Genomic DNA, 25519 nt, shown 5'->3' on the forward strand with positions numbered 1-25519 from the left:
ATAGGAATCTTGACATATGTGGGGTTTGCAAGTGTCAGGATGAATACACACCCATGACTCTCAATTTGTTGTTTTTTTTTTTTCCAAATAACTGCACAGCATTCAGCATTTCTACTGATGCACTTGAGACCGGGTTGGTGAGGGGACTCCATGTAACATTAACAGTGTGCACTGAGCTGGCCATGGTTCGGCCAGTTCTAACGTAAACACATTAACCGAAACACAGCATCTCATTGTCTCCCATGTGTACTCCTGTCGAGGTGAACTGACGCACCAATGAGTAGGTTATGTTGTAACATGTGGACCACAACAATATTCAACACCTAGTTTCCTTCTGGCTTCGTTGACTGCATGCCAAGACATTCTGATCTTCGGTTTTCTAATTTATTTTATTGGGGTTTGTAAAAGCAGGTGTTTGAACGTTCACAGAACGTTCCATATCTTTGTTGTTTGCTCTTCACCAACTCAAAGATTATTATCTTGTACACGTGGTAAGGGTTCAGGCTTCAAGCAATGCGGTGCACCCCCATTTCGCATCATCCCACCATCCCTAACCACGATCCAGGCTACCCCCATTAACTCTCTTACCGGCAGGTTACTGCGTTTCCTCCTCTCCTCTTAGTGGTAGTTGTGGTTAGATTTAAATAAATAAATAAAATACTTGTGACCGACTGAAATGTTGAAGCCATTTTTCTCAAATGTGCCTTGTTCACATCTAAAACGGCTTAACTTATGATAATGAGTCAATGGAGGATGAAAGAAAAGAAGCATTCCAAAGAAAAAAGATTCACAATAATAAGACAGGAGCCCATTTTCAGGGAACGAAATGTCGATGTGCTTCGTAGAGCTGGAGTGTAACGTTGTCGCTTCGATGTGCTGCCAGGAGGAGACAGGAATGTACTCTGTGCCTCACTTTCCCTCCCTGGGCGATCATCCTGCGCACATGCCTCCCACACAACAAAAATGAAAGGATCTGTCTCCATCATTTTCTTTTTCCTGTGTCAGAAAAATGAAGGACAAACAGTTGGGGGAAAAAAGCAAAAGCTGAAATAAAATATGACAAAAGCTGACAAAGAACAAAAGGATCAGCACAAAATGTGGAGTTTCAGAATTTGCTTTGTCTACAATTTTTATTTCAAAAAGACAATATAATAGAATCTTCATATTCAATGGCCACCATTATCCCACCTTTCTTGTGGGGTCGACCAGGGGGAACTCTGCCCGAGTCTTCACGAACCAGGTGGCTAGGCGTGACATTCGACTAGCTCGGGTAGGAATTTGTAATTTGTTCAGGGTGCCAGTGATAGCTCACCAACTCTTCGCGAAGGACACCATGGGATCTTTAACATCCACCAACAAATGCTGGCAGACATGAAGCCCGTTTAACATCCATCCGAGGAATGGCACACACATTGATGAATCACACTACCTGTGAAACACCGGGATGACAGTTTATAGCTGGGTCAGGAATCAAACCTAAGCTAGACAGCTTCGAAGCGAGTGTGCACAACTCTCGGCCATTTTGTCAGCCCCAAAGACAATATATTGAGAGCTGGGAGTTAAAAACAATTGCACTAGAGTGAAGTCAATGGTGCGTCATCGCAAATTCCCACGCTTCCCACCTAAAGCAAGGTTGAAAGATGTCAAAAAGTTCCACCAGCCTTGGACCCAATGTCAAATTTTGAGTTAATTTTTTTTTCTTCCAATTTTGACCTCTGTGACCCAAAGTCCCCACCCCCTGTGGCATGAACCGGCAGTGAAATCCAAAAAATCGTTCCAAATTTAATGTGTCCCCCAATGTTGATTGCATATACAAAGTTTCATTAAAAATGTTAAAAATGTGGCCATAATTGCATTTTTTGGTATTCGACCTTTCAACCCTGCCCCGAGGGTCTCCATCATTGTACCTTTTTGTACTGCTCTTGTACTTTCTTGGCATGTGGTGATCACAACGACCAAGTTTGATGAATTTCTGCACAACCGTTTAGGTGGTACCATGACAGACAGATAGACGGACACACGGATGGACAGACAGACAGACAGACAGACAGATGGAGCCGATTACAATAGACCCTCGTTTTTTTTTGTTGTTGTTGAAAAAGCGTAGGGATAATAATCGCAATAACGATCAAGAGAAGATCTGTGGAGGATAATTGGATGAAAGGAAGAACGTCATATTTCTTAATTCCATTCAGCAGGATCAATTTTCCCATCTGCTGCTTCTCTCACTTTCTGAACCAGAACAACAACAAATTATATAAATAAAAGGAGAAACACGTTCCAGCTCTTCCTTAGCCGCTCACAGGGACCGTCACTTAACATCGTCAAGAAGAATTGGTTTAGTTGTTTCATCCAAAAACATTCTTTCCTTCCTTGACTCCTCTCAATGCAACATCTGTGAATCGTTCCCATCAACATTCGAAGCAAAAATAATTGAAGATCTGGAAACTGTACAAGCATCGGCAGTTTCAGCAGTCAGGGTTCAAATGCTACTCGTCGTTTGCTTTTATGCCGAATCAGTTTAATTTGGAGATAGAGAATACAAAGAAAGATAACATTGCAGCTATCATCACTTTTCATCGTTATAGGACTTGCCGCATGATGCGATTCCAAACCAAGGATCAAATGTAGATCAGCTACTCAGAAAAAAATTGGTATGTTATCAACTGTAATCAGGCCTCCCACTTAATTACCAATGTTATCCTTTTAGTTGCCATTTTAAAATTCCACAAGACAAATTCGAATAAACAACTATGACAGGTTACTGTTTATAAACATTGAATGTGTGTAGTTTTATAGTTTATATAACTTAGTTCAAAAGCCAAGTGCAGACAACACGACACAGTCACCAAGTTGAATGTCAGACCCCACAATCGCAGACAGTGCACCACCTGGCATGACCACCGTCAATACAATGAGCCTCGTTTTAGTGGGCAGGCCGACAAAGAGGTCTCGCCGAGCCGAGCCTCTGTACGCAACTAATGGGTTTTCAGAGTTAGCTGCCAGCCCTCCGAGCCGTGACTCATTGCCAGCATCACCAGGGCCTGTGCTCACACCATATACAGCTCAACCGCCATGGTGGCGCCTGCTGTGGCTGTGGGTTTGCATGCTGTAGGATAACTTATTGTTGCAGATCACACAGGCTAACCTGCAATAAAAACACTCCTCGCTTTTGTCACCAGCGATCAAATAAATGAGTAGAGAAAAATTCACCCAAGGCATCCGAGCTATCGTGAGCTGCCTTGTGCAGTAATTTCAACGTTTATTATTTATAGTGTCAGACACGCACCGTTATTTTCACAACTGAAGCATCTTTTCAAAAAATTGCGAGGTTAACAGACTTCGGCTCACCAACTACCCTCCCCCCCCAATGGGCTATGTTCAGTCATCGGTAATCAGGCTACGGTCACGGCAATAACACCTGGACATTAAGAGGGGGCAATTTTGAGAAAGGTGAAAAAAACACTTACGGGGCAATGGGGAGGGGGAGAGGGGGTAGAGAGAGAAAGGACATCACAGTTGCCAAAAATGGAGTTCACAGGAACTAAAAATGGGGGTAGAGCTCGGTCTTGAAGGTAAACCCCTAGGAGCACATGGTAACAGAGGGTGATAGTTCATAACGGCAGATGAGGAAATTGGCATTGGGAATAGAATTTAGAAGCACATTGAGATTTGGGGGGGGGGGGGTGGCGGGGTGCATATGATGAAAGAGGAGAAAAGACAAACATGCCTTAATTACACAGGTAGAACAGAGGGAAAGCCCTCGGTGTCTGTACATTTCTATATACAAATGTGCAATAAATTAATATCTTCCCGAATATCCTAATATATCATTGATGTCAACGGTATATGTACACAATTTGCCAAAATTACATAAATAGTAAAGATTACTTTCAGTGTAGATACAATAACAATAATACACATTATCATAAATGTTTATGCAACAGCTAACGTGTTAATGTGAAAAGATTATCAAACCGGACAACCGGTCACCAGGTTGCTATTTCAATAATGTCGAATCCGCTCGGTGAGAACCCGCTGACTCCTTCAATAGGTCACTGTGATTGTCCGTTCATGCAAATTCTTCAACGAATCTGTGTTTATGTGGATTCAATTTCGTGGCTCAAAAAACGGACCACGTTTACTGTGGTCATCGCTGGGTTGATTCGAAGATGTGGTTCAAAAAACATTTCTTTTAAAACGATCAAGAAGCCTCAGCACAACTTGCATTCATCGCCCTTCTTTGCGTACCTCCTTTCATTTCACACTTTTTAATGATATGCCATAGCCTGGTGCCCAATGACACTCAGCACTTGCCAGACACCCTGGTCTCCCTTTATTTTCCTTCAACTATTTTACCACGGGCCTTTCAGCAGTGTAGCATTCATCAATGAAATTGTGATATTGGTTTCTCTCCATGACGAGCTTGTCTTAAATGGAGTATTTGTATCAGGAGGCAAGTAATATGCTCACAAAGCCTGATGCTGTGACAGGGATCATTGAGGAAGGTGGAAGAAATGAGTGACTACAAACAAGTTAAGCTTTACATGGCCAATGGGTCATTTCTGACCCTCAGTGGTAAACCCCTCAATGCAAATGGGTCTGATAGTCCAGGGCCTTGTCTTTATCCACTCTGCCTGGAACTACAACAACGTTTCATGCATGTGGCAATTTGGCAGTGGTTAGGTGAGAAAAGTACAACAATGCAACAGAGAAGGCTACATGAGAGACAGCAAGCCTGTGCAGGCCATGCCTGCAGGCTAGGAAGGCAAACTTCGGTCAGGAGAAACCGGATCTCGGCTTTCGAGGCCACTAACTAGTCGTTGGATACTCTGCAGCTCATTTTTGGTTTCACGGTGTGGGCTAGCAGATCCAGGTGAGGTGGCAATTGGGCGTGGTGAAAGAGGCCTGACGGAAACCTTGTCGACATTAGGCATCGGAGGACTTGCTGCATGGCTCGCCTTGGCCTCAGAACCAGTTAAATGCAATGATGGAGCTGCTGTAGCAGTTGGAATGTGACCAGTTGATGACGCGGCAGAGAAGGGGCTGGGATAGGGGCTAAATCGGAGGTGAGAGCGTCCGGCATTAAGGAAGGGATGACGATGGGCAGGGGAGATTGGAATGCCAGTTGCAGAAGGGACAGATGCTGCAGCAGCAGCTGCTGCTGCAGCAGCAGCAGCCATGTAGGTGTAGTGGTAAGGTAGCAGGCTGTTGAATGCAGACATCGGCAGACCCTGCTGGGATTAATACAGATAAAAATGTGTGAAGGTTAGGCTTGTACAAGGGGGAAAAACAAAAAAGTAACAATTATTTCAGGCAAAATAGTCTTTCTCCCACTCACAAGCAAAGTACTTTTATAGAACAGGGGGGAGGGGGTGGGAGAGAGAGAGAGAGAGAGAGAGAGAGAGAGAGAGAGAGAGAGAGAGAGAGAGAGAGAGAGAGAGAGAGAGAGAGAGAGAGAGAGAGAGAGAGAGAGAGAGAGAGAGAGAGAGAGAGAGAGAGAGAGAGAGAGAGAGAGACAGACAGAGACTTTTGAAAAAATATATATTAAATACAAATTATATGGCACCTGTGAGGCAAGCAAGTGATGCTGGATACTGGAGAAAGGCAGAGCTGATGACACTGAAGTACCAGGATGTCCCTGAGGCTGGCTTGTCATTCCTTGGCTCTCAAGGGCACCTATTCCAAATGCATTACCAGACATGGAGGCAAGCAAAGGCCCCATTCCAGCTGCTAGTCCTGGGAAGCCCCCAGATGCCATAGCAACCTGGCTTGGATGTAGAAATAAAGGTGGTGTACCATTGAGTGGGCTGAAAAATGGCTGACCCGCGAGGCCGGCGAAGCTGAGGTTCTGGAGCTGAGTGTGTGGAAGTAGTGAAATTCCATCAGTCTGCACACTCAGTGGTGCAAAGGTTTCCTTCCCACGTGCTCCAAATCCCTCGCGTTTCAGCAGCGATGATTGCTCCTTTAAGAGTCGTCGGTCACGGTCGTCACGCCCCATTCCCTGGGAGTCGGGTGCCTCGAGAGGGCGAGGTGGGCTTCGTGACCGCTCGCTTGGAGAGCGTGCTTCTTTTCCAGAGAGATCTACAGCGAGGCCTCGCTCCTGGCGACGACTCTCAGCTTCACTCAGCACTCGCTCATCTGCAAGGAATGTTCGACATAACATTTAATGTCGTTCAATAAACCAAAGAATCATGAAAAAGGTCATCTTAGGAAGTGTGAAGTGGCTCAATGATTTGCCACCAATGTCACCCCATTGCCACCAATAGCATGAAAAAATATTCACGACATTGTTTGTCCTTGTGGAAACATTGAGGGTGAAAGGTAATAATAATCACTGCAGCGATTCTCTTTTGAAGACTACCTAAATGAGTGTGAACCCAATCAGTCCTTATTTTGAAGTTGAGGAGATTTAAAAGTTTGGAATTATAACTTTACCTCAAGCACCAATAGGAAGGAGATTTATAGATATAGAATCGATATTTATTGATATAGAATCGATGTTCACAACACAGTCAGATTATGGTTTCAGTAAAGAGCAGGGTGCTTCTATATACAAGCTATTTATGCAACGCAGTATTGGAAGAATGAGTCTTCATCTTCTTTAACGGCACAATTATTCCAACGTTCTTGCAGGGGAAGCTGGGCCCAAGTCGTTCAGGAACCAGCTGGCCAGGCCTGATGTTCAACCAAGGTCAAGGCTGGTATTCAGAATTCGTTTAGGGTGCTGACGATAGCTCGCATACTCTTCGCAAACAACAACACGGGGTCTTTATCATCCACCAACTAATGTCGGCAGACGGGATGCCCAGTTTAACATCTAACCGAGGGACCGCAACCGCGCACACATTGTCGAATCACCCTGCCTGTGAAACACTGGGATGACAGTTTATAGCTGAGCCGAGATTAAAACCCACTCTGGACAGTTTAGAGGTGAGTGTGTGTATCTGTAAAGTCTAAGCCATCCTGCCAACGATCTCTCAATTGGAAGAATGAATGAGATGAGAAAAGCAATAATTTCAAGAGGTGACAGTATTAATATTGAGGTTCAATGACAAAAGCAATGGTTGCAATGATGAAATGGGCTCGTGCATTCCTCGTGAACAATTAATTTTTATCTCGTACTTAAGAGAGTTCTTTTTAAAGTAAAGCTGACTTGTTTAAACGTTTAAGCATTTTTACGGTTAAACAAATTCCTTATGCTTGAACGTTTAAACATCCATTAAGGCCATTAAACATTTAAACGGGAATTTGTTTCGCGTATTGAGATGCATGGAAGAGCCTGTTCATGCTCCTATATCATAAGCAGGATAAAGGCATAACACAACCTCAGTGTAGGACTACGTTTACAATGCTTGTTGTCAATATATTGTTTTTGTTGTAGCTCAGTTTTTCGGCTTTCTCCATCGTCTTTGGATGAGAAGTATCTCCGTTGATATTTAACAAAAGTAATGCTCAGTTCATATTGAAACGGAAGACCAAGAAGGAACCGGAAGAAGTTAAAAGCAGAGTCATCAGGAGGAACCTGGATAGGATTCTGGTTTCAGCCGCTACTCCACAACCATCAAAACCATCCAGGCGCAGCCAAGTGAGCCTTACAGAAAAATTTCTGCAAGAATTCACTTCTCCTTAGAGAGATAGATAATGAGAGAGAGGAACAGAGAGTAAAAGGGATGAAAGAGAAGAAAAAGCAGAATTAGAATGAATAAAGATAATTGTGAAAAAAATTATATATATATATATATATATATATATATATATATATATATATATATATATATATATATATATGTATGACAAAAAATGTGAAGGGAACAAAGAACAAAAATGTCAGGAAGAACCCAGACAGATAAATTTCAGCAGTTACTCCTCAAGCTCAAACGCAACAACATGTACAAGCTACCAGAGGTCCATCAGCGGGGAAGCACAGTCCACACAGCATCAGGATATGGTACAAACATAATGAAATGGAAAACCAAGAAGGAACCTGAAGAAGTAAAGAGCAAAGATGGAGCCATCAGGAGGAACCTGGATATTTTATATTCGCTGAAATCATTGTGGGTTGGCATCATTGGGGTTACTATCTGAGAATGAAGCTCACAATGCTGGGATCCCAGGTTTAAATTTCATATTAGGTATTGATTTGTCTGGTTTCTATTAAATGTCCTTGTAATTCATGTAAAACAGTACAATGGTACATATATCCCTCCAGGTAAAGGTAAAGCCTTATGCAGAACTATAAAAATCATAAACAATTAACCGGACTTGGAGCATCCACTCTGAGTCACCGATGTCGGTGGTTTGAACCTAACCCCAGCCAAGTCATACCGAAGACTTTAAAAATGGAATGTGCTGCTTCCTTGCTTGAGGCTCAGCATTAAAAATTATCGAGCATGGACAAACAACCATATGTTGGCAACCATTGCACAGGCTTGTGGGTTGAGTGGCATCGTCCTGTATTGAAGTTCCTTGAAAGGGAACGCATATTAAATTATTATTTCCACTTGGCATTTAAACCTTCAATTTTGGGGGATTTTATATCAATACAAATAAATGTGTGTGTGTGTGTGTGTGTGTGTGTGTGTGTGTGTGTGTGTGTGTGTGTGTGTGTGTGTGTGTGTGTGTGTGTATGTGTCAGTGTGTCTCCTCCATAACTCCAAAACCATAAAACCGAGCAGCCCGAAACTTTGCATGCATGCTAAGAAAACTCCAAGGAAGTGCAAGAGTGAAAATTGGGTGTTTGGGTTCATTAAAACAGTCCTTTTGAAGATATAATTAACGGCCATATTTAATTATATCCTTCATCAGGCGATCCTTGGCCTCCTCGCTCTCTGGGGTCTTAAGGCGTTTCCTGGGTACCCTCACTGGAGTCTGAAACCGCCATGTTTTTTGGCCTGCTCAACCAAGCCTTGACTTGGAACAAGCCGCAACAATTTCTTCAAGATAAAGTTTTTTTCACTTTCCTCACTTATAGTATTGAATGCCTGTTCATCATAGCTACGAATCGTGGTATACATCATTTTTGTAAATGCTATAGTCTTCAAATTAGGAGCTCTGAGCGATTTCATGCATTATATGATACAATTTTCCACGATCTACTCTCACAGACTAATTAAAGTATATCATCGAAATATTATTTCGGTTTTGAGGATCGGATATCGTCCGGACTAAATAAATTTTGAAATCTGTTGTGAAATCTGATAATTTAAAGAAATAACGAGTCTTATAACTAAGCTGATACGCATATTTAATTTAAGCAAGCAAGGCTATGCTCCCTCCTTCTCCATAGATACACAAGAAAATGTGAAATTTACAAAGCATTAAACTTTTCTCTTTCTACTGTTTGGAGAATTATATTGAGTGAACAAAAATTTTAGGAATGTGCCAAAATTAACCATCTTCATTGAGCTACATGACTTAATGCATTCACTACTAGATTTCGTGCGCTGTCCCCCAGAGGGACTGCTTATCGGAATCCATAGCATCTGCCACATCTGTGTCTATATTTTTGGAGGTTCCGTGAGATGCTCTGCAGCGAATCAAAGCAAATCTGGTGAAAAACGGACGTTAAAAAAAAAACTTCAAATGTTTGCTCGGACCCTGAACCGATGTACTATGTGACGCATACACAAAGGAGCAGGCAAGATGGTGGATTATCTGCAATGTTTATTTCACGGGCAATTGAACATTGCAATGTCTCCAGGGCTGTTCTGCATTGTGGATAAAGTCATTATTTGAATGAATTCATTTTATTTCATTAATTGCTGCATTCGCGGTGTTAAAGGGCATTAACTGCCATTTAACTTTAAAGTTAAAGGGATCCAATATGATCTTCAGCGATAGCCTGGCCAACCGTTCCTTATCAACCATTTAATTGGAGTGCTTGCATGAGTGCTTAAGCCACTTGCCGAACACCTTACATTCGACAGCGGCACCGCCCTACGTCCTGAGTGAATCATTCAATCACTGCGGACGATTTTGCCCGCCACGTCTTTCAGAGCGAGTGGTTCGTGCTCCGCCGTCCAGAGCGAGTGGTTCACTTATTGCGGATGCTTTTACCCGCTATGTCATTCAGAGCGAGTGGTTTGTGCTCCACCGCCCTGAGCGAGTGGTTCGTGCTCCGCCGCCCAGAGCGAGTGGTTCACTTACTGCGGATGCTTTTACCCGCCATGTCATTCAGAGCGAGTGATTCGTGCTCCACCACCCTGAGCGAGTGGTTCGTGCTCTGCCGCCCTGAGCGAGTGGTTCGTGCTCCACCGCCCTGAGCGAGTGGTTCGTGCTCCACCGCCCTGAGTGAGTGGATCGTGCTCCACCGCCCTGAGCGAGTGGTTCGTGCTCCACCACCCTGAGCGAGTGGTTCGTGCTCTGCCGCCCTGAGCGAGTGGTTCGTGCTCCACCGCCCTGAGCGAGTGGATCGTGCTCCACCGCCCTGAACTAGTGGTTCGTGCTCCACCGGCCTGAGCGAGTGGTTGTGAAATAACCCCGGTTTCCGAGCGGTTTGCGATATTAACATGTTTTCAAAATTACCGAACCAAATTATTTTTACATCCGTCACACGCAGCTGTTTATAAAGATTAATGTTTGTGAACATATCCCTGAAATGTTTACAAATATGCAGCATTGTTTTTTGGTGAAAGCTACTTCTGGTTTTTGGGTTGTTGCCAATATCAGCCAAACGTGTGTGTGTGTGTGTGTGTGTGTGTGTGTGTGTGTGTGTGTGTGTTGTTCATAAGGCATAACTCTCTCTCTCTCTGTCCCATCCTTGCTCTACCCCTTCCCAACACAGTGCAGCACCCTCCCACCACACCTCTCTCACTCTCCCCTCCCCTCTCTCTCTCTCCATCTCTGGACATATCCGGTTTATGGTTATGTCTGTACGGAGTTTGTCTCTGGACGTGTCAGGGCAGGATTTGTCTCCGGAGGTGTCAGGGCAGGGTTTACGTCCGGACGGAAGTTTGTCTCTGGACGCGTCCGGGTGGTAATTAACGCTCCACCGCACGTCTGCTTTCCCTTCCTCCACCCCTCCCTGATCCTCTCCCTCCTCTCTCCTCGCTCTCTCTCACCCACCCCTCTTTCCCTCTTTTCTCCCTCCCCCCTTTAGTATTCCTGTCAGCGAAGCGACGGGTGGTATTTGCTAGTATTTAATAAATCAAACACTTAATCAAAGTAGAACGGCACTCAGTCTAGCACATACCTCCGCGAGGCAACACAGTTTACATTTTGTATCCCACTGATAGGTCAGATCTGAATCCAGACCTCAATCAAAATCTAATCAGGTTGTTCTTGTCACCTAACCAACTCATTCACCAAGTTTTGTCTTAATTCATCCACAACATTTTGAGATATCGTTCTGTATATGGCGCCATCTCTCAATTGTGAAGAATCACTTGAAAATTCCAGTATCTGAATCCAGATCTTCACTAAAATCGAATCATTTCGTCCTTGGCACACACCCAACCTGTCCACCAAGTTTCGTCCGATTCGTCCATAACTTTTTAAGACATCATGCTAACACACAGTCAGACAAACAGGGTTGAAACAACCTCTGTCCACCTTCAGTGGCAGAGGTAACCACATGATTTGACCAGACTTGGTGATGCTTCACCGAGCTCCACCACAAGCCTCGAAACGGCACACAAAATATAGTGGTTAGAGTGGTGCACCACCTGAGTCTAGGAGGTCATTGCTTCGATTCCGACCCTGGTCGAGTCATCCAAAAGTTTTTTTAAAAGGTACATTCTGCTTGACGCTCAGTATTTAAAGGATAGAGCATGGACATCCCATAGGTTCATATCCATGGAGAGGAAGAAATTTCCCGTTAATTGCCCTGCTGAGTGTGGAGAGAAAAGTATCACTTGGTACCCACAGTGTTCTTGTAAGTGACATCTCTTCCCCCAAGCACCATCACAATAGTTGGTTTCACTGATACCCAGAGTGCTCTGCTAAGCTCAGTGTCTATGTTTGAAGTCAAGTTTGGTGTTGTCGCACGTAGTTGTCTACATGTGTGTGATTTGGGTTGCAGCTCCTCCATGAGCCTTATCCCTGTACAACAAACAAACAAACAAACCAAAAAACAATAACATAGTTCAAAGAAGACCTTACCCCATGCACACTTGAGAAAGAAGAACATGGGCAGGGTTTGCCAGCAGCATATTTGATTGGTCGAGATTATGTAAAATGCTGTTATAATTTGTCCAAGTACTGCAAAACTGAAGGTTTTTGAAAATGTCAAAAAGGCAATTTGTGTTGTGTTCAAGTATATAATTCTTAAAGATTTTAAAGGTTGTAGCTTCCAGTTCCAGTTCTTTAGATTCGTTCGTGTTCTTCATTGTCTCTGCCGACCTCAAATATAGGTTTTCCCAGTCGTTTTTTTTGTCGTGTTTTTACTGTATTGTGTTGTTTACATATTGTGTGCTTCTAGTTCGGTTTTGTTTTAAAACTTGTGCCAATTTGTGGGTATTCGTCAGACTTTTCATATCGGGTTCCTTGAGGCCTAACCTTTTCCTTGTTTGTGTGCACGATCGTTTTTCTTGTTTTTTCTTATTACTTTCAGATTTTTATTTTCACCACAATCCCTTTACTACTCTCATTTCCTCCCAATTACACCCTCTGTTTAATGTCCTGAAATATAAATATATATATATTTTTTTTATCTTTCCCAACTTACCTTTACATATCCCGCAACCACACGACGTCCTTTTCCTCTTCCCTTTTGCCGCTACCCCCGTGAACCAACCCCAAACTCACCCGCTATAAAATTCCCTGTTTTCCTTCTTGAAAGTCCTTGTTGTGTCCATCTTGTTTCGCCCGTGTACTCCATCCCATCCCTCTCTCTTCCACAGATCTCCTGATGCCGCTGTTCCCCACTGTTGTTGTGCTTCCCTCTCTCACCCCTTTTCGTCTCCTGCTCCCTGTTATATGTTATGTGTGTTCGCTCTTATACGAGCTTCAACTAAGTATTCAAAAAAATTTTTTTTTTCCAGAAGTTTATCACCATTGATGTAGTGTCTTTTACACCATCTTATTTAACACCTTACAGTCGTTCTTCATGCCTGTTTTTTGTGTCCTTCATGACATTGATACAAATTGCAAGTTTCCTGTTTGAAATGATTTTCAATTTTGTTTGACTACCAGGCAGGCAGACAAGTAAAAATAATTACCTTACTCCTCTGTGCTCATGCGTGACCAGGATGACATTCCGTAACAATTTGCCAAATCCAAAGCCAAAGTACTGCTAAACTACAGGTTCGTTTTCCGATTCACATCGCACTGTCTTTAACAAACTCCTCCAAACTTTTCACAAAGAACGGTAAACAGACGACGAAGATGCGAGGGTACAAAACTGACAGTTGCTACCTACTCCCAGGAATGTGCCACAAATTGCGGCCTAACTAACGTGTCAATTAAAATGTGACATTAACAGAAAAAGAACCTTTTCAAAGGGTTGGTGTCATTATCGAAGCATTGTTAAATACCAGATAAACGTGTGTACCTGTAAACACATACACAGTTTCCGATTTCCGTGATCAATGTCAATAAGAAGCTGCAATTGTGCAAAATTTTCCTTCACAGCATCATAAACCTGCCAACTTCTCTTTTCATTGAACAAGATTATTTTGATCATTGAATATGGTCAAATCTAACAATCCTGTCATAGGCCCAGTGAAGTGAACCGAATACCATAGCCGATGCAATAAGATAAGGTGCTATGGACGATCAAAGACAACGCAGCAAGCATTTGCGATGAAAGACTCAATAAAGTGAAGACAAAGCCACAGTCGTACCCACACAGGCATCCATCCAGTTCATGCAGGCAGTGAAACACTCATTTATGCATGAAGAAGACAACAACAATATGTATTCCAGTCTCCAACATTATGTTGCACCCGACATGACTTCTGGATGCATGGCCATCCATTGTGAAGCAAAGAACAACAAATAGAACAGAATCAAAAGATGGAGAAAATATATTTAGAGTGGCAGTGGTGGCAACACTGGCAAAATTGAGAGTATTCTTGTGTTTGAATGCACACAATCAGAACCAACATTTTCTCATTAATCTGTAATCAACCACCTCCTGTGAAACAAATGCAAGCAAACAAGACAGCCTGCTCAATTATTATTTTTAAGAATTGGCAAATCTGATACAGTGAAGCACCAGGATTACATTTTTTCTGTCAAATCACAACTTTCCTTTTGGAGTGGTTTACATGTTGCTGGATGACAATACAATAAGGTCAGGTCAGGTGTGGGAACATGCGCTTGCGCAGCACGTCGCTGCACCACTTTCCACCAGTACTCCAGGGGCCTCTGTCTGGCCATCCCCCAGGCAGATGCCTGGCCCATCCCCATCTCCTTGAGATGCCGATCAACCTGCTGCCACCACGAGGCACGTGGTCGGCCCACTGGCCACCTCCACTCACGAGGCTCCCTCGCTGAGAGAATCTGATGAGCAGGATCAGCCTCAGGAAAACGAGCCGCGTGTCCATACAGCCACAGCTGATGCTCATGGACTATGCAGGTAACAAATCTCATCTGAGCCTCTTTCAGCCACCGCTCCTTGGACTCAACATCTGACCAGCGATAGCCAAGGATTCTCCGAAGAGACCTGGTACCGCCGAAGGAGTTAAGTCTCCATTTCAGATCCTTGGTCAGAGTCCAAGTCTCACATCCGTAGAGCAAGACTGGAAGCACCATGGACTTTGACTCGGACTTTCGTCCTCCTGAATAGGTAACGACAGTGCCACACCCCATTATCCAGTAAATCCATCACTCCCCAGGCCCGACCCAGACGTCCATTGACCTCTGGCTCACAACAAGCGGAGACGTGAATATCACTGCCAAGGTGAAGGAATCTGTCCGTGACTTCAACATCCACACCACAAACATGTACAGACAAGATAGCAGCATCCAATATGTCATTGAAAGCCTGGATCTTAGTTTTGACCCAAGAAACCTGTAATCCCAGTGATTTTGACTCTTCATTCAGTGCCTCGAGGGCCCTCTTAACGATATGCAGCGTCTCGGCAAAGATGACTGCATCATGTGCGAAATTAAGGACAGATATGTTGACAATCCCAAACGATGCACCTCAGCTTGATCTCTCAGACATTCTCCCCAGAATTCACTCCATACAAGCACTGAAGAGTGTGGTGGCAAATACATGCTCCTGATGAACTCCAGTCACAACTGGAAATAAGTCGGAGATGGAACCACCACACATGGACAACACTCAGTACCAGAGTATAGTTCAGAAATCTGATTTATCAGTTTTGGTGGCACCACAGGAAGACCGAGAATCCTCAAGGGCGCATCCCGATTCACTGAATCAAACGCTTTGCAGAGATCAACATAGGCTGTGAGTAGCCCCTGCCGAAACTCTCATCTGCATTCATTGAGGACACGAAGAGCAAGAATACGGTCAATCGTTGACCTCTTTGGTATAAAGCCTGACTGTTTTGGATGCTGCTCAAGCAGATGGTGTCGAACCCTATGAATAATTATCCTTGAGGAAAGACCTTGCCTGGCACTGAGAGCAGCATCACTCCTCAGTATTTGTTGCAGTCCTGGAGATCACCCTCCCCTTTCCAGAGAGGGACAACAAGGCCCCTCTTCCAATCAGTTGGGATGATGCTTATGTTCCAGGCAGAGCACAGAACTGCGTGTAACGAAATGAGTACAGCATTTCCACCAGCCTTGAGAAGTTCAGCATGAAGGACACAGATACCAGAAGCTTTACCCCCTTTCAACAAGCTTTACCCCACAAGTGATCCTCTACTCCTTCACAGATTACTTACACATAGGCCTCCTTGTCCGCCCTCAGCAAATGTATAGTTTTACGTCTCAACTTACTGAACAGCTCAGCTATGCCATTAAGCGTGTCCCTGCGACTCTGATCAATGGTATCCAGTGTCCCTTGCAAGAAAAAGTTATTCGCTTGACGATTGTAGGCAACGTCAAGGCTGGTAGTCTTGAAGGCACTCCACAACTCTTCGGGATCCCCAAAACACCCAAACCCCCCAAATCTCCACTCAGTGTGTTCGCAAACTCCTCAGCTACCCTCTCATCATTGAGCTTGCCAACATCCAGCCTAGGCTCGGATGGTACCATTCTCCTGGATTCAAGCTGTGACTTCAGAGCTGCTACAACAAGCCTGTGGTCGGTATTGAGGAACTAAGCACTCCGGTAGATTCTGCAGTTCTGAATCGTCCTCCAGCGAGCATCAACGAGCACATGGACAATCTCCTTTGCCACCCCACCAGCATTGGACTACCAAGTCCAGCGATGAGGCTGTGGGTATGAAGACCATGAAACACCCACTCTAAGTCTATGACTTCTTTTAAAATCAAGGAACTTAGTGCTATTCTGGCTCACAGTTCCAGACCCATGGGGAACAACACACGTCTCATAACCATCCCTAACAGTGTCAGTCGATGCACTGAAATCCCCCATGACTAGAAGAGTACCTCTCCTGGGGCACCGATCAACCACAGAGTGCGGTATGGAATGCCTCCTTCACAGTGAGATCACTCGCCTCAGAGCATATACACAGACCAGGGAAATCAGGAGTGACAAATCCTCAGTCTCATTACACACTTGTTGACCGGCGTTACCTCAATTATCATGGGAGTCAGCTTATTGGACACAGCTACAGCAACCCCTTGAGCATTACATGGTAACCATCAGAGCGACCAGAACAGTTGTAGGTGTAACCACCCGCCATGATCTCACCACTATCTGGTCTCTGAACCTCAGAAAGTGCTGCAATACCGATGTTCAAATGCTGGAGCTGAGATGATAGAAGACAGGTGATCATACTCTCTTAGGGATAGGACATTCCAGGCACCCACCCGAAGGGACCGCCTCAGGTTCAGGGGAGGAAACCACCGTCTGGTGGACGACACCTCAGCACCACACCGACACACACCACCGCAATCCGACCCAGGAAGATTACCTCGTGCTTTTCCTTCCATCATCAAAGAATGGGGGTCCCGAAGGCTTTGCCCCAATCCAGTCATCAGTGAGCTGTCCTACGAAGGGCAGCTGCACAGGAGGTACTCCCATGGATTAGGTTTTCAGTTTTCTTTGCATTTTTTAAATGTGTTTTGTGGAATTAAGTGTTTTACGGTAGTCGGAATGCAAATCCTGCCACCAACCTCCGAGAAAAGGGTAACCCAACTGCAGGAGGACATGCACAGACACAGTTGGGCAACAGATATGGCTGGGCATTGGCTCACAAGGAGCTCCTCTGCCCTTTGGCAGGTTTTGTTTTTAATCCTGCTGGGTGTCCATATCTATACACCCTCCTCACAAGGAAACCTGGTGGGGGAGACGGTTTAGTCGCCGACAACCCGACCATGAAACAGGTTCGTACAGGTTTACATGGTACCTGTAGCAAGTCACAGATCTGATTTGGCCTGACTTCACAATAATATGATAACTGGGATTACAATTTGGAATGCAGTTAACTCTGTTGACAATACACAAGAAATACTTCGGTGTGGTATATGATATGCAAATGAATGGGAATGTAATCCAATTACGAACCTCTTTGCTTTTACATCATTGGTTGGGTAAACATGGGTGTTTTGTGCAAAATATAAGCCCATGGAAGAACAAGGTGGCAGAGGGTAAAATTTTAATTTGTTTGTTCATATGCAACACAAGGCTGCGGGGTAGCATCATTGGCTGATGGTGCATCTGTGCTGCTGATGCAATTCCCTCTGTTGACTAGGACAGGAATTTGGAATTTGTTCATTGTGCCAGCGATAGGTCGCCTACTCTTCGCAAAAGACACCGTAGGATCTTTAACATCCATCAACAAATGCCAGCAGATGGGGCATAAAGTTTAATGTCCATCCGCAGGGCGGGACACACGGGATTGATGAATCACTCTACCTGTGAAACACTGGTATGGCAGTTTATAGCTTGGTCAGGATTCAAACCCAGCCTAGGTAGCTGAGAGGTGAGTACACATACCTCCAGACAATCTGTCAGCCCAAGATGGCAATGTACTGACAGGAGGGCAGTGGGGCCAGTGTTGGACAAGATAAGGAAGGAAATGACCAAACAGGAAAAGTGGAGAGAGAAGAGGGGAGAAAACACTAACTTGCAAGAAGAGGGTTTGGTTAGGTAGGCTTCATGGGGGAAGCAAAGATCAAGGGTAGGAATGTGGGATGACATCTCTCTCTATCGAGTGCAGCCTGTGGCTGCTGGTTGCATCATTGGTTGGGACGCGGCTATGCCGCTGATGCAGTGTCCCCCTTACCAGTACACTGGTACTCATTTTGCCGACCTCGGAAGGATGACAGGCTGAGTCAACCTCCTGGTGTATTAATTCAGCGGCCAACGGGGCTTGAACTCAGGACCCTAGGATCCCAAGCCGCCACCCTAACCACTAAGCCAACATCAGGCTTCGTGGGATGACATAGAATTGGGGGTCCTGGTGCTGTCCTTAATCAGAGGGATGTATGTTGTTGATGCACAACCTGCTTGCTTGAAGCTCTGGAAGGGAGAGCGTGATTGCACCCCCTGGAAAGTAGCTCTCCAAACGGGAGAAAAGATGAACAAAAGAGTTGCAGTGTGCGGAAAGACTGGATTTTGGAAGTTTAACCAAGAAGGGTCAGTGGAACAATGCGTGTATCCTGGGGAAATTCAGGAGTATCGGAAGGCGACCGAGAGTAGAGGGAGTCAGACCGAGGCGAGGTGCTAAAAAAACACAAACTCAGCTGACCTGCTGCGATGTGAGAGAAATAGACTTTGAACTTTAGTCTCATCATGGAAGATGCCAATACTGTTAAGAATTTTAGATTCCAGAGATTGTAGGAGAGACAAGTGTGATGCTGGAGCCAGGCTCAGAGGGGGAGAGCAGAACACCATCGAGCTACGGAAAAAGGCCTTGCAGACTTCAAATACTTCTGATTTTTCAAGGAATGACTTGGAATAATGGAGAATGTGTCTGTGGCTAGCTTTTGGTGACACTGGTCAGCCCCAAAAAGGTCATGGCTGATCTCCCTCTCTATCGAGTGCAGCCTGTGGCTGCTGGTTGTATCATTGGTTGGGACACGGCTATGCCGCTGATGCAGTGACCCCTTACCAGTACACTGGTACTCATTTTGCCGACCTCGGAAGGATGATAGGCTGAGTCAACCCCCTGGTGTATTAATTCAGTGGCCCAATGGGGCTTGAACTCAGGACCCTAGGATCCCAAGCCGCCACCCTAACCACTAAGTCAACACCAGGCTTGTCATGGCTGATAGTGAGGCCGAATGAAGAGACTAATCCTCTTCGAGTGACTGACCATGATTTATGAAACCAGCTTCCACCAGGTGTCACAATGTGATGCACATCAACATAGAATTGGGGTCCTTGCCCTACACTCAATCACAGGGACTATGATTTTTTTTACAATGTCAGGTTAATTCCCCCAGAATTACAGATCGGATAATTTTCCCACAATTGGAGTATTTTCATGACTTGTAATACCCCTTCCCACGAAGAGAGGCGCTATTCCATACATCCATATATAAAAAGAGCTCGGTCTCGGCGACATCCGTCCTTCCTTCCATCCCTCCGTCTGTTCAGCCGTGTGACTATATGTCTATTATTTAGGTGCTATTGGAATGTACCTTTGGACCCTTTAGACTGCTGAGACCTCTCAGACCTTTGAATACCCTCTAAAACCCTGGAGACGCAAAAGACCCCGAAAACCCTGAAGAAGCAAAAGATACCAAAGATCAAAAGACCCTGAGACCCAAAATATCCCAAATACACAAAGGACCCGATGACCAGGAAGAGCCCAAGGACCCAGAAGCCCCCAAAGATGTAAAAGACCCAAAAGTCCCAGAAGACCCCAAAAACCTAAAAGACCCCGAAGACCCAAAATACCCCAAAGACCTAAAATGTGACCAAGTCCCTAATCTGCCCCACAACCACACACAATCCCATGTCCTTAACCCCCTCCCACCAAACCCAAACTCTGTGCTACCCTTCCCTTTTCTTCAAATCCTCAAATGCCTCGATCCCAACTCTGTCCCCTCTCTGCCCTCTCTCCCCCAAGCCAACTCTGTCATCCCTCCCCCTTTTCTTCTTCAAGTCCTCAATCGCCGCCTCCAGGTGGGGGAGGGTATTACAAGTCTCCACCATTTACAGTACAGTATTCCTGTCCCCACGTTTTCCAGTGCAGAGGTATTTTGAATTATAGGCAGAAGGTATGTTTTTGCTTCATGCACATAACTTCATGGGTTAGTTATTTTTGTTGCCCACACAGAGCTGTCAGTTGCCAAAACACTGCCCAAATAAAGGTATGCATCAGAAGAACGTGTTGCATGCTTGGAACAGGATTACCCGCCCATAGGATGGGTACTCTGCTGGTATCTACAAAGAGAGAATTGGGGTCCTCCCCCCACTCTGAACCCTCCCTGGCAATGAATGTCTTTTACCCCCGAAACACTCCCCCCCTGCCCAGCACCCAAAAGGAAACACACACACACACACACACACACACACACACACACACACACACACACACACACACACACACACACACACACACACACACACACACACACACACACACACACACACACACACACACACACACACACACACACACACACGACGACTTACAGAGCACGATACTTGCAAACTCCCGAAAACAAATTTGACCTTTAAAGAGCAGGTTTTGGGTCGCTGATGACTTCGTGTGATTCGAAGGTTGTAATCACATTAATAATCGTTGGGCAATTATTTTCTTACATTTGAAACTCAAAATATGCTAAAATTAACTTTTAGGTCAAAACTTTTGTCAATGATCGAAAAACAGACCGGAATTTACCGAAGATGCTATAACGTCACATTCTCCGAAAACTTCATGAACATTCGGAAACAGTGTGTGAACAATGGCGAGATGCGAATCAGAGAGCGATTTCAGCGGCGATGAAATTGAGTGTTTTCATTCCGATATTGCTGAGGACGAGTCGGAGGATGATGGGAATTTATACTATGGAGTTTCTGGCCCTGAGCCATATAAATTTGAGCCACTTGCAAGTGCCAGAAAACGGCCTATTTCGTGTACAAGTGGCAGGACTGACTGTCCGGCAGTTCACAATGACAGACTCCACCAGACAGATTGGTTTGTATATGTTCATTTTCTTGTTCGATGGATAAAATAATGTAAAGTTTGATTCGTCTGTGACTTGATATAATAATTTTTAACCCTCTTGTCACTCAAGAGTGAGAAATAGAATGAATCAATAATGGACCCAAATATATAATACCAATATATAATACCTTGGCATTGAAATCTTTCTGACAGCTGAGCTTGACCCCAGCGAAAGTGAACAGTTAGAACAAACCCCAACTTTCAAGAGACTGTTGTGGCATATAAATACCAAAACATGTTTAGTCTCATTGGGAAATATTCTACCAAATTTAGAAAAAAAAGTGGAAAATTGATCAATTTTTTACAATTGAAATGAAATAGCCCAATTTGCTGGTGCTGTTAAAAAAAAGTAATTTAATCAACAATAAGTTGATTTGTTGAGAAATTTTTTCATGCTTGCGTTTTTCAGAAAGTTTATTTATGTGTTTTTCCATGTACTCTTTAAGAATACATTTCAAGGTTTTTCTCACTTAAACTCAACAATTGATTCTGTGACAGAGCAGTATCTGGACAACTTGTCAACCAACAACTCATATTCACAGAGTGGTGATCTGATGTTTTTATGCCTTTGTAATCCTCGGCTGTGAAATGGTCACCACAAATGACAAGTCTATCCAAAGGGTCCTCTTTACCCGTTTTCTTTGGGTGAAAATTCGCCCGTTTTGTTTGTACAAATCTTATCCACTGCCGGTGAATGTTTGATTCCTTCAGGAATCGGTGAGAGCGATTACCCGTTTTCCAGCCATTTTCGCAAAACATGACGACACACGTACGAGGCATGATGTACAAATATCCAAGTAACTTTGTTCTACAATAATTCAAAATAAAAAAGGATAATATAGACAGTTGCAAGCTCAAAAAAAGCGAAAGAACGGCCCGCTGAACTGGACACTTCTTCAATGAGCGAGTGAGCGTCCGCTTTGTTTTGGAGAATGTGACGTCAACATCCATATATGGCACGCGGCTGTTTTTTTCAACAGCCTCGAGAAATAACAACTTCGGAGTTAAATTTCATTAACTTTCCCAATAGTTAGGCAACCACAATAGTTTGCATCGAACTATTTAATGCACATATAATCATATTGATAAATAACCGGGCGTAGTGGCGTGCTCCTGTAATCCGGCTACTCGGAGGCTTGGGTTGGAGGATCGCTTGAGGACGGGTGCTCTGCACTGGGCCGCGCTATGAGAGGGTGTAGGGCAGCCCGGAATCATGGCGAAACCCAATCCATATCCCTGTGTCGTAAGAGGCGACCAGGGTTGCGTCAGGAAGGGCATCCGGCGTAAAACATGTGCCAAATCAGTATGCGGATCATAACGGATGATCCGCTGTGGCGACCCCTAACGGGAGCAGCCGAAAGACGAACAACAACATAATCATATTGATAAATTTTCATAACATGTTTGGTGACCCGCAACCTGCTCTTTAAAATAATTGGTGGTTGAATTCAATGACCAAATATGCAAATCCTCTTCAAATATAAAGTCAATCGAATGAAAATTGAGGATTTTAGAAACTTCACCAAAGTTGTTGACCTTTGGCTGATGTTGACCTTTTGGCCAATGTTGCCCTCAAAAATAATTATATTGGTGGTTGAATTAAATGATTATGCCCAACTCTACCATTTGGTGAAGATTCATGAAGATCGATTTGAAACTGTGACCTGTGGGTGATTGACATACAGACAAACAAGCAAGAAAGATGTCATGCAGAGCACGATACTTGTGAAATCCTTAAAACAAATTTCACCTTAAAATAATATGTGGTTGAAGTCAATGACCAAATATACAAATCCTCTTTTATATTTCAAGTCAATTGGATGAAAATTGATTTTAAAAATTTGGCTTGTGTTGACCTTTTGACCTTTAGACCTCAAAATAATTGGTGCTTGAATTCAGTGACCATATATGCAAACTCTTCAAATTTCAAGTCAAAAGATGAAAATTTACTATTTTAGAAATTTGGCATATGTTGACCTTTTGACCTTTAGACCTCAAAAATAATTGGTGGTTGAATTCAGTGACATGTATGCAAATGCTGTTTAAATTTCAAGTCAATCTCATAAAAATAGGCAATTTTAGAAATTCAGCCTATGTTGACCTTTTGGTCAGCGTTGACCTCAAAAGTATTTGGTAGTTGAATTCATTCAACTGATATGCAAATGCTCTTCAAATCTCAAGTCAATTGGATGAAAATTGAGGATTTTAGAAATTCAGTCTATGTTGAACTTTCGGCCTATGTTGACCTCAAAAGTAATTGGTGGTTGAATTAAATGACCTGATATGCAAATCCTCTTCAAAGTACAAGTCAATCAGATGAAAATTGAGGATTTTAGAAATCCGACCTAAGTTGTTGACCTTTGTCCTATGTTGACGTTTTGACCTCAAAATTAATAGCTTCTCGCTTATGACCAAATGTACCATTTGGTGAAGTTTTGAGAAGATCAGTTTAAAATTGTGACCTATAGGCGAATGATATACAGACAGAATAACACACACGCGACCAACCAATACACTGTATTTGAAAAGTCTTCGATTTTTGCAAGTAACAAACAAACAAGACGATGTCGTGCAGAGCACGATGCTTGCAAAATCCAAAAACCAAATTTGACCTCAAAAATAACTGGTGGTTGAATTCAATGACCAAATATGAAACTCCTCTTCAAATTTCAAGTCAATGGGATGGAAATTAAGGATTTTAGAAATACCACCTTAGTTGATGACCTTGGGCATATGTTGAATGTTTGGTCCATATTGACCTCAAAAATAATTGGCTTGTTGAATTCAGTGACCTGAAATATAAATCCTCTTCAATTTTCAAGTCAAACGGATGAAAAATGACGATTTTAGAAATACGACCTCAAGACGGCCTTTGACCTTCAAAATAAATGGACTTCTCAGTTGAGACTACCTCTACAACTTGGTAAAGATTTATGACTATCGGTTTCGAATTGTGACTTGTAGGCGATTGACAGACAGACAAACAGACAGACAGACAGAATAACAAAATCAACTGACTAATATACTTGCAAAATCTACGATTTTGCAAGTAACAAAACAAAGACGTCGTGCAGAGCACAATCCTTGCAAAATCCACCCCCTCTCCAAAGGTTGCCAAGGATGCATCAAATTGTCCATTTCATTAAGATTAAAATTGACAATCTTCATCAAAGCTCAGGTCAATCGGATGAAAATTGATTTTAGAAGTTTGACCTTGAGTTGACCTTTGACTTTTTGATCTCAAAAATAGTTGGTTTCCCAATTCAGTGATGTACTGTGCAATTGCTGTTTAATTATCAAGTCAGATGCAAATTGACGATTTTTCAGATAAAATTTGATGATTTTAGAACTTTCACCTTGAGTTGACCTTTGACCTCAAAATAGTTGGTTTCCCAATTCAGTGACGCAAAATGCAAATCTTGTTCAAATTTCAAGTCAATCGGATGAAAAATGACGATTTTAGAAATTTGACCTCAAGATGACCTTTGACCTCAAAATCAATAGGCTTGTCAGTTGAGACCACCTTTGCAACTTGGTAAAGTTTCATGACGATCGGTTTAGAATTGTGACCTGTAGGCGATTGACAGACAGACAAGCAGACAGGCAGACAGAATAACAAAATCGACTGACCAATATACTTGAAAAATCTTCGATTTTGCAAGTAACAAACACTTCTCGAACTGGAATGGCACTCGATAAAGTGTATACCTCCACCAGGCTGAATAGTTTACATGTACTCCATCTTACTCCTACTGACTAACATTCCCCTTCTCTCCAGTGCGTACCTCCACCTCTCAAGGCTCGACTCAGCCTGCTCCCTACAGATCATGATGTCATCCGCGAACATCGTAGTCCATGGAGACTCCAGTCTGATCTCGTCCGTCAACCTGTCCATCATCATTGCAAACAGGAAAGGGCTCAGAGTCGATCCTTGGTGCAATCCCACTTTTACCTTAAACCGGTCCGTCATTCCTACCGCACACCTCACCGCTGTCACACTCTCCTCATACATATCCTGCACAGTCCTCACATACTTCTCCACCACTCCCGACTTCCTCATACAATACCACAGCTGCTCTCTTGGCACCGTATCATAAGCTTTCTCTAAATCCACAAACACACAATGTAACTCCTTCTGGCCTTCCCTATACTTCTCCATCAACATTCTCAAAGCAAACATCGCATCAGTGGTGCTCTTTCCTGGCATAAACCCATATTGCTGCTCACAGATTGTCACCTCTCCTCTCAACCGAGCTTCCACTACTCTTTCCCACAACTTCATGGTGTGGCTGAACAACTTTATCCCTCTGTAATTTCCACAGCTCTGCACATCACCCTTGTTCTTGAAAATCGGAA

The 25519-nt window shown here is 43.7% G+C and overlaps 1 protein-coding gene across 12 annotated transcripts in view; it reads right to left on the reverse strand.

The window, feature by feature from the left end:
* Positions 1-3228: 3228 nt before the first annotated feature.
* Positions 3229-25519, reverse strand: part of LOC147010785 (T-box transcription factor TBX2-like) — a 48530-nt gene continuing 26239 nt past the window's right edge. For 9 of the 12 annotated variants that reach the window (XM_085859563.1, XM_085859559.1, XM_085859558.1 and 6 more), the window contains 2 exons: positions 5570-6141; positions 3229-5237 (listed from right to left, as the gene is read on the reverse strand). In XM_085859563.1, coding sequence (XP_085715689.1) covers positions 4761-5237; positions 5570-6141 — 1049 coding nt within the window. In that variant the 3' untranslated portion in view covers positions 3229-4760. The remainder of the gene's footprint in view (positions 5238-5569; positions 6142-25519) is intronic. The other 3 variants (XM_085859565.1, XM_085859564.1, XM_085859554.1) reach the window with 1 other exon arrangement.

This window comes from Eptatretus burgeri, chromosome 16 (assembly GCF_056783735.1).
Source record: "Eptatretus burgeri isolate ZD-2024b chromosome 16, Ebu_testis_v1, whole genome shotgun sequence".
In the NCBI taxonomy this organism is placed as follows: Eukaryota; Metazoa; Chordata; class Myxini; order Myxiniformes; family Myxinidae; genus Eptatretus; species Eptatretus burgeri.